This window comes from Convolutriloba macropyga, unplaced genomic scaffold (genome assembly GCF_964194025.1).
Source record: "Convolutriloba macropyga unplaced genomic scaffold, txConMacr16.3 SCAFFOLD_1816, whole genome shotgun sequence".
NCBI lineage: Eukaryota > Metazoa > Xenacoelomorpha > Acoela > Convolutidae > Convolutriloba > Convolutriloba macropyga.
The window spans coordinates 10,064-20,432 of record NW_027450381.1 but is presented as its reverse complement, the minus strand read 5'-3'; the positions used below and the strand labels follow the sequence as shown (position 1 = coordinate 20,432).

The window sequence follows — 10,369 nt, the reverse complement described above, 5'->3', positions numbered from 1 at the left end:
GCAAAGGACATCCCACAAAAAATTAAAAGGCAACGTGCTCTAAAAGAAAGTATGAAGTATAAGCACACAATGAGTACATAGGAACTGATATAGTTTAAATATTGAAATCGTATCTTGCGAAAGATAAATAAAACTTTGGTTAAGCAGAAATAATGAAACTTTGTCATGAAATGATAAAATTATGTTCAAAAAATAATATGCGAGTCTCTATAAAATGAACAAATGTTTTGCGCAAAATGACTTTAAACGAGATGGTATAATTAGTACGAGACAATATTTTGAGAAAAAGATAAATATGCGACAAGCAAAATATACATTTTAATAACTGTTTTTAGTAGAGGACTTTTGCAAAGTTTGAATAAGGTTCCGGAAAAGTATTTATATCGTAGAGCATCACTCAGGTACGTCAAAATAGCTAGGACATACGACCAAAACTAAAAGCTTGTCTCAAATCATACAAAAAAATCAATATGTACTCCACATTTTTTATGTTGCTCAGAATTCAAAAGAAAATTTCATGCTGCTCATTTACCCTGCAAAATCTTTTCTTAGAAAAACAATCTGCTGGTTCTCTAGGTGATACGTTGAAATACATTTATTTAAAAGCTTTTTTGTGCCATCAGTTTGAGCCTTAGAAAAACAATCTGCTGGTTCTCTAGGTGATACGTTGAAATACATTTATTTAAAAGCTTTTTTGTGCCATCAGTTTGAGCCCTATTAAGGGTAAATTCTTTGCAGTTAAATTTGAGGAAATTCTTTGAGCAATTTTCTTTTTATAAAAAATGACTCAAATCACTCGCTTGATTTGATCACTAGCTATTTGGAACAGTTTATTCAAACCGCAAAACAAAAATCAATCAGCCTTGTCATTGAAATGTTCCAACCGTAAATGTATTTTCCAAAGCCTTATCCTTACAATTCTGAATTTTTGTTTGAGGGCTAAAAAAGAACAACATATTGTAAATTGTACATGAGATAAGCTTGACATAGCTTGATAAGAAGCTCGACTTATTCAACGTGTACATGATTAGCGAAAGGAAGACTTGAGAAACATTAAAAAACATGAGAAAGCTTATAAGACAGTTCGAGAGCATAAGATCAGGTGGTATAATGGTTAGTAGGTTAGGCTTGCCTTGCAAATAGGAGACTCTGGCTTGAATCGAGTACTGGTTCATTTTCACAGCAGTTGGCCCTGCCTAGACCCATTAACAAGTTGTAAAATAAAAAACCCTGTCCAACTCATTCTTCTTGATTTATTCTGGTACTCAGCATTAAAGTGAAAAACAATCTAGTTGGTGATTGGAAGACCCTATTGAAAAAGAAAACTGTGATCCTCAACTTAAAGCCATCGGTTTATTCGCTTCATAATTTACCACCCACAATTTTTTATTGCCGAAAAGCAATTGTGGGTTAAGTATCAATGCTTCCAGAACAAATGAATGCTTTAATAATCATCCGTTTTTTTTAAAAAAATCTACTATTAAACTTATTACATTTTCAGTGCAGACCGAGGCGGACTGCTGATAAAATAAATTATTTTTTAAAAACGAACGTTCTCGGATTTGTCGTTCTAGAAAAAATGAAAACTCAAACTTTCAAAGTAAACATTGTGGCTGTCCTTAAACTAGTTAATAAAAAATTACAAAATAATTTTTGTTTTTAATTGCTATGACAACTTGTAGTTTTTCTGAGCCAAAAAGGTAACTGAAATGAAAAGTAATTTTTAATTTTTGTTACTAACAAAATAAAGTAGGTTTGTTGAAACCCTTAGTACTAATCCATAGCAAAACCTGTTAACATTTTCATAACATAAACATCAAGCTCTGTTTCTGCAGACATTTTTAGAGATTAGTTATTGTCATTAAAAATTCTGTCCACGTGAAAAACTGGTGAGCACATATTAAAGTATTCTAATTTCTATTACTTCGATCAAAAATTTTAATTAATAACTACTTCAAGTTAATGAATTGGTCTTATTGCGTGTTTTAACATTTTATTAGCGAATGCAATGAGCCCGTACTTTTGGTAGAATCTGACCTCACTCATTTAGTTATGAGAACTGTAACAATGTGTCTTAAAATAAGTTTCTAAATATATAATGTCATTTTTTTGTACTTAGATATTTGAAAGTTAATTTTTGATATTTTTTTTGGCTGTGATAAAATAAGACTGTTATTTTGATTAACAATATTTAGGAACATCATATGATTTCCAGTCTACAGCTAGTTTTCAAAAACCACCCTACATTTTTACAAACGGTAGAATACTTTAGCAGTTGGTGCTATGGGTGATTTCTGCAGACATAGAATGTTTTTGAAACGGCAATTTTATCGGAAAAAATTCTAGAAGTAATTACGGCCTTTACATCTTTCAGAACCCGTGTTAACCAGACAGCTGAAATGTTTTTAGTGGGCCTAAAAATGTTAGTAGTTTCATGGAAAAAAAGCTGTGTTAAAAAATTTACCTATATTTACCGTGTGCACAAAAAAAATTGCGACAACTCTGTAAAACAAATTGCGGCATAATGTAAAACTAGGACGCACGAAAAAATTGATTAATTGATCTTTTTGGATAGAAGATGCAATTTCCAAATTTGAATCTTTACACTCAAATGAATTTGATTGTTGGAGGGAACTGCGCTAAAAAGTTTTTGATCGCGATTAGAGTAAAAGCGCGCACTTGAAAAAATGATTTTAACATTCTGTTCTTTTTAGTACCACTAATCAAACGTTGGCAAACAAAGTAAAGTTTCAGCCATATTGTGTGGAAAATTATTTTTAGTATGATTTCCAGGTAATCAATCTATAATTTGAAAAGCAGGTCTTTTATAGCCGAGCTGGCAGGTAAGTACTCAAAATTGAACACGTTGAGCCTCACCACAAATATCAATTTACTAAGCCTTAATTATAAAATAGTTGAATTGATTGTCGATATACAGTAAAAAAAATTTAAAAATCTTATTTTTTTCTTATGAAATTGTAAATTTTTAGTTTAATCACTGGGACGGTATGAGACATGATGCTATTAGCGCTTCCAATAAAATTGATTGTGGGAATGTTTGAATTGCGACTGCTTGGTGCGTAAGATAAAAAAGAGGATGTTTCCCGTAAAAAACTCTTTTTAAATATCCAAATAATGTGCAAAAATTGTTGAAAAGCGAACTTTTGAGACTCTGATATTAATCCGTAGTGTTCTTTAATGATATGCAAGACCCATTACGGAATTCTGCTGACCCATAATTGTTAAAAATTGTGTTATAGTCATCATTCGTACGATTTGCTTTTCACAATTTAGTGGCCTTATTGTAAAAACAATAAATGTTGGGCATATAGTACGCATTTTGCGCAAAATCAGGTTCTGTACGCTGAAGGTATTGTTACATGCTTGAGTTGTATTTTATGTTTGGCAAATTAACCAATTTTTTGAGGTGAAAATCTTTGTTGTGATTGTTGTTGAACAGCTGAAATTGGTTTTTTCCAAAAAACTTCAGATAATACAAGTGTCTGCCGGTACCAAAAAACAAATAGTTGCAAAGAATGTGGCTGTCACTGCCTCTTACCTTCTGACGCCCAATGTAGAAAGCATTTAAATTTTGTGAAAGTAGTTTCAACACGGCACTTGAATAGCTTGAGATGGAAAAGACTTCCAAAATATGTGATTAGTCGTTGCGTTCGGCGGTAAGGACATTTCAAAAAATATTAATCCTTCGTGAAGTGACGAGATACGGAAGTGAATCGAAGTGCACCGGCAGATAAAACTAAGAAACTTTTGTCAACATTGAATAGTTGATAAAACTTGACAAGTATTTTGCGGCCGAATGTAGATAACTTATTTCAACTTTCAGTGACTTAAGTTTCCATATAGAGCGGTTCTAGGAAATAAACCCCCAAGGAAAAAACCCCCAGCTTGATTTTAATAGGGAATAAACCCCCACTGAAATAAACCCCCACGGAAATAAACCCCCAAGGAAAAAACCCCAATTTTATCATTGAAATAAAGACAATGAGATTAAAATTAAAAGTCAAAACAAAAATTTAAACATGCAAGCCTAAAAAAAATCACGTGATTTTTCGCGTTGTTCATGAAGAATTCACGCTTTAACTTTATAAAATATGCATTTCAGTGCCACCAATGGGATATGAATCAGTCATTTTTTATTCAAAAGATTTCATATTTAGGCCTCTATAAAAAATAAGGTTCATACTAAAGAAGGGGGTAAAAGAGTTGCCACCCCCCTAGAAATCTACCCCTGACTTAAAAATCACTCAGAATAGTACCGTCTAAACCACTTTACCAATCTTTCATATTTGTGCTTCCTATGGGCAGTCAATAAGGGACAGTGCTTAAAGGGTTGACAACCCATCCTCCGTGCTATGGTACCTAACCACAGTCATGGTGCTGTCTCTTGCCCTACGGTGGGGGAGGGGACAACCACCGTTCAGGTAAAAGGAAGAGTTTTTGTGGTGGATATACTGAACAAACCAAACTTTTAAGCCTATTTGGCTGCCTTTCAATCAACTTTTTAGCACGTGTTGTATCAAATGCGTCTACAAACAATCAACAGCAATCATTTTGTTATCTTAATCCAATTATTGTGACATTTTGCAACAAAATTTCGAACCAAGCTCATTCTCTAATTTATCAAATTTGAAAACAACAACCAAAATTCCAACTAAATGGAAACCTCTGAGTTTAGCAAATTGTGTTACATTAAAACCAACAATGGCGGAACAAGAACTATATATCAAGGTTTCGCTTACACTAAAAAGAGAGAACTCAAAAATTCTACTAATTGGGAGTGCGAATTAAGAAGAATCAAAGCACAATGTAAGCACCAAATTAAGACACTTAATGACCAAAGTATTCGGCAATCGTCCTACCAACATACAAACGTACCCGACTCTACGCTAATTGAGGTTTACAAAATTAACAACCGGATTAAAGCGGACGCAATTGTACAAGAATCTACTTCAACTCAACGCATTCTATCGAATAATGTTAATAATGTTCTAACCGCCAGTGCCGAGTGCGCAATTAAAATGCCTACAATTTCGCACATCAAAAGACGGATCCACCATATCAAACAGCAACAGAGAGGATCTGGTCCAATTCCAAAGACGGACGACTTTGAAATTCCCGAGAAATACCTAACTACAAAGAAAGGCGACGACTTCCTCTTTGGAGACGGAAATGTACAGCAGTCGGAAAAGAGGTTTCTGATCTTTGGAACAGAATACAATTTGCAATTGCTCAGCGACAACAAACAATGGTTTGTTGATGGAACTTTCAAAAGCTGTCCCGACAACTTCAATCAGATTTTTACTGTGCATTGCCTCGACAATGGAATAACAGTCCCATGCATATACGCTCTGTTGCCAGACAAAAAACAGGACACATATGTGGCATTTTGGGAAAACTTAATAGACAGTTTATCACACCCCGACACAATAATGACGGACTTTGAGTGTGCCTCAAAAAATGCCGCAACGGAAGCCTTCCCCAATACTGAAGTTGTTGGATGTTTTTTTTCATTTCTGTCAATCTCTATATAGAAAAGTGGTTGAGTTGGGCTTCTCCTTCAAATACCGAGAGAACAAAAATTTCAGTTTAAGTATCCGTATGTCTGCAGCACTTGCGTTTTCGCCCCCCCCCCCGATCATACCGAATCTTGTTTCAAAAAGCTCCAATTATTGCTGCCAGAATTTGAAGCTCGAGATTTTGTTGACTATTTTGAAGAAGTTTATCTCGGTTGCCTAAACAGGAATGGGAGTAGGTGAAAACCACGCTTTCATCTCACAATGTAGAATGTCTATCATCGAACGATTGAGCACCTACCGAGGACCAACAATGCTATAGAAGATTTTCATAGAGGTTTCGAATCGATGCTGCAAATGAACAAACATGACGTTTGGAAGTTTTTGGAGGCGATACACAGACAACAAGCGCTTTAAGAGTTTACCGTGGCACAGCAAAAAGGGGGAAACAGATAGTGAAAGAAAATGAAAATCATGACACGCTAAACCGAATTGTCTGTGCTGCACATGAATATCAACCATTAGATTATTTGCGAGCAATTGCTTCAAACATGTCATTTTGAGAAACTGTTTCAATCTTTTGCTTTTTATCTGTGTAATTGTGTTAGAATCTGTGTAAGTGTATATTTAATTCATTTAATTATTCAGTTAATTAATTCTGATTGAGTTTATATCTCTTTGACAGTCAATTGTGGGTTTATTTCCCTGGGGTTTTTTCCTTGGGGGTTTCTTTCCGTGGGGGTTTTTTCCTATCTAATTTTGGGTGGGGGTTTTTTCCGTGGGGTTTTTTTCCGAAACCGTGGGTTTTTTCTGATTGTTGTTGAACAGCTGAATTTGGTTTTTTTCCAAAAAAACTTCAGATATTACAAGTGTCTGCCGGTACCAAAAAACAAATAGTTGGAAGGGATGTGGCTGTCCCTGCCTCTTGTCTTTTGACGCCCAATGTGGAAAACATTTAAATTTTGTGAAAGTAGTTTCAGCACGGCACTTAAATAGCTTTAGAGGGAAAATACTTCAAAAATATGTGATTAGTGGTTGCGTTCGTCAGTAAGGGCATTTCAAAAAAAAATTTAATCTTTTTTGAAGTGAAGCGATACGGAAGATAAAACTAAGAAACTTTTATCAACAATGAATAGTTGATAAAAGTTGACAAGTATTTTGCGGCCGAATGTAGATAACTTATTTCATTCCATATAGAGCACCGCTTTTTCATCCGCAAAGTTTGTACGTATGTTTCACGCGTACAATATATTAAGTTATCTTAAAAAAAGTGATATCTGTTTACAAAAGTGATTTAATTTACTCAAAATTTGGTAGCGGTAGACGCTCGTTATGAAATTACTGTGGCATACCTCAGAATGATTCCGGATAGTGTTGAGGAAAAAACTGAAAACTCTCCCTCCAGGTGAATAGCTGGGTCCGTATCTCCACTTCATTTTTAACAAACCCATTTTATAGTTGTTGACTGTTAGTTTGGATTGATAAAACGGACTTTATTTTTTGTTTTTCTCATTTTTGTTTAATTAAACTACTATTGCACGCGTTTGCATCGAGTTTTTTGCTATGCTGGCAGTTGTTGCAGCAGAATAAATCATAATTTTTCACAATATCAAGATGTTTGCGGAATAAACTTCCAAATTGGCGGTATGATGAAAATGTCTTTCTATAAATTAATTGCCAAGAAAGGACTCAAAATAGCCAAAATCATTTGAGATTTAATAGTTTTGCCTCTGAAATAGAACAGAACCAGTTTCAATGTGACCAGTTTATTTCGAAATATGAACATTCAGTACTAATAAAAAATATAATTCTCAAGTTGGGGCCTATATTGGAAATCAACTTCTATAAAAGCGTCTGAAACGTTGCATACCAGAAGCTTCAAACATGCAGAGTTGTCAATTTCTTTCAATCGTCTCGCTCAAGTCGTACCAATAACTGCAATACAAGGTTTGGCTACGGTGTTATTTAACCGTCAGCGACGACGAATGAGATTTGAAATTAGAAATCTCGTGAATTTTTATCATAATCTAATGGTAGGGCAACAATATAATAAAGAGAGAAAAATTTCTAAAGAGAGCAGTTTCTAAATATTGCCTCTAATGAGGGGACAATTAGAAATCTTTTTTTATTCATGAACGGAGTGATCAAACTTGAGACTACAAGATGATCGGGAAAGTAAAGTTATTCGTTATCTGGACGAGGGGCCGCAGAGAGAGGGGGAGGGGAATATAGATGAAGATAAAGAACTGGTCCGTGTGATTGACTTTTTTAAAATTTTGTTCAACGTGACCAAGATCACTTTAATTTGAATTTAGAAAGTGCAATGGACAAACCTCAGGTATATGAGAAGAGAAGCAACGTTGCTTAGGAGACCCACGAGGATAATAGGGAAAAGCAAGCAGCCAATCACAAACGTCCACGCGTCACCCGCTGAGAAGCCATGCCACAGACTCCACGTGGTCGGCAAAGAAACTTCTCCGCCTTCCAAGTGAAACCAAACTTGACCATTCTTGGAAAAGATATAAATTTTTGAAATTGACAAAATTTGTAAAATTTTGACAAAATTTGCAAAATTTTGACAAAATTTGCAAAATTTAGACAAAATTTGCAAAATTTTGACAAAATTTTGATAAGCCAAGTCTTTTTTTGACAAATCTCCGTTTATATTTGGTCGCAGATTCTGTTTTTCGTCAGTTTTCGACCTTTTACGGAATATTGAACTATACTGCAGCTAGTAATTATAGTTGCTTACAGTAAGCTGTTTCCACGCTTAAAAAAGTTTATTTAAAGGATGAAGAAAATAACTTATCTCCACTTTTTTCATCGATTTTTTATAACAGTGGACACCTCGACTCGCGATGCGTACAATTAGCAACCTATGTTTAACTTTGTGAATTGGAAAAGAAATCTGCGGCGAAATGTAGCTTTGTCGAAATCTTGTTTCTTGAAATAAATGGAAACATCTGGATAGTTTATTTTTATATCGATGTCCGCATACTAAAAATGCTAATTGTTCCGACCCACTTTAGTTGGGGAGGAACTATATACTCAAATGGGTTTTTTTGTTCAGTCAAATTTGGCCGATCGATATAATCATCGTAGAGAGTTGTGAGTGGTATCATTAAAAAGCCCCTCCAGCGTAGAATATGGAATTAAAAAGATTTTTTCAATTTTTGCATTTAATAGGGAGTTATCGAGGTTTAAAGAATTGTGAATATGTGACGTAATTCAGCTGTTTTTATTCAAAATTTCGGTAATTTTGACCTATCTTTAGTCAATTTTGCTAAATTTTTTTCAAATTTTGTACCCTAGTGTTATAGATTTTATCCTTAAAGGTAGAGAAGGGCTGCTGAATTCTTCGAATCGAAATTTTTAGCGAGAACTTTTGCTAAATTTGTCAAAATTCGACTTTTTTTTGTGAACAAATTTTCTTTTTTAGCCCAATCATTTTAAATTTGCTGCGAGTAGATACCTTAAAACTGCCGCTGTATTCTTTTTAAGCTAACGAACGAGCTAGTTCTATACCCGCTGGTTTTGAGAGTCTTCTGGAATTATTATTTCGCCAGTTTTTTGCAAATTTAAAACTCGGTAATTACACAAAATGCAATTTTTTTAACAACCTGAAAAATTTTAATGAAATAATGATCTGTTTCGCAACCATTTGAAAAAAATGGATTTTTTGTTAGATTGAGCAGTAACATCGGGGCTGATCTTTATCTCGACATGAATCCTAACAAGAAAAAATTTTCTAGATTTTAATGGGGCGCGACTTTTTTTCAAAATATTTCCGCTATGAAGAGGTTTTTATGTAAACTTTTTTACTTACAAGGAATTCAGATTAATGAATGACATATACTATTTACAAAAACAAGTATCAACGAGATTATATTACGGTTTCAGAATAAGCTCATGGTTTTAGTGGATCTGAACAATTGTTTTCGTAAAAAATTTCTTAATTTTTTTCTTGAATTTTGCTTTCATTTGTTATATTTTTGTAGTCCAACAGCTTATTGTCCCATTCAAAGATCCAGTTATTTTCAGTAGTTATAAGTGAATCTAGACAAATCATTCAATTGTTATCTAATGTCTGTTTTAGCTTTGAATATAATTGTTTTAAGAAAATATCGGTTAATTTTTGAAAATTGCCACTATTTTTTATCTTAATTCTCTTATCTTCATTTGAAGACTCAGAAAAAAAAGCAGAAACCGATTTCTTGTTGTTCATAAATTAATGCTCGAAATGGTTTTACGTTCAATTATTGGTCTCTTTTTTATACAACGCGTTTTCAATTTTTTTCATTTTTGAGCATAAATGCATATTTTTTTAGTTCATTTTGTTGCCTTGTCAAATTATCTTATGATTGGCAAGTCCAACTGAGGACAATTATAGAAAACGCACATCGTTAGGAACAAAGCGTGTTCGGATATGGTAATTGTTTTAGTTAAATAGTTTATGCTTCTTGGGCTGAGACTCAGTTATCTCGCAAAATTTCGATTTTTCGATTTTTTCGTTTTTGCCTATGTATGTCTTTTTTTGTTGTTGTACGCCAAATATCTGATAACGATAGGTCTCAATTGCTTCCACAGGACTCAGCCTATATAAAGATTTCAGTTTATAGATGTTTTTTTTAATGACATCGGTTAATTTTTGAAAATTGCCACTATTTGTTATCTTAAGTCTCTTATCTTCAGTTGCAAACTCAGTAAAAAAACAGAAACCGATTTCTTGTTGTTCATAAATTAATGTTCGTAATGGTTTTATGTTCAATTGTTGGTCTCTTTTTTATACAACGCGTTTTCAATTTTTTTCATTTTTGAGCATAAATGCATATTTT

The 10,369-nt window shown here is 33.7% G+C and overlaps 1 protein-coding gene across 1 annotated transcript; it reads left to right on the top strand.

Moving 5' to 3' along the window:
* The first annotated feature begins 5,039 nt into the window (after window positions 1-5,039).
* LOC142355846 (uncharacterized) lies at window positions 5,040-5,552 on the top strand. The gene has a single exon (XM_075407883.1). The coding sequence runs from the start codon at window positions 5,040-5,042 to the stop codon at window positions 5,550-5,552; it is 513 nt and encodes a 170-aa protein (XP_075263998.1).
* Window positions 5,553-10,369: the final 4,817 nt, after the last annotated feature.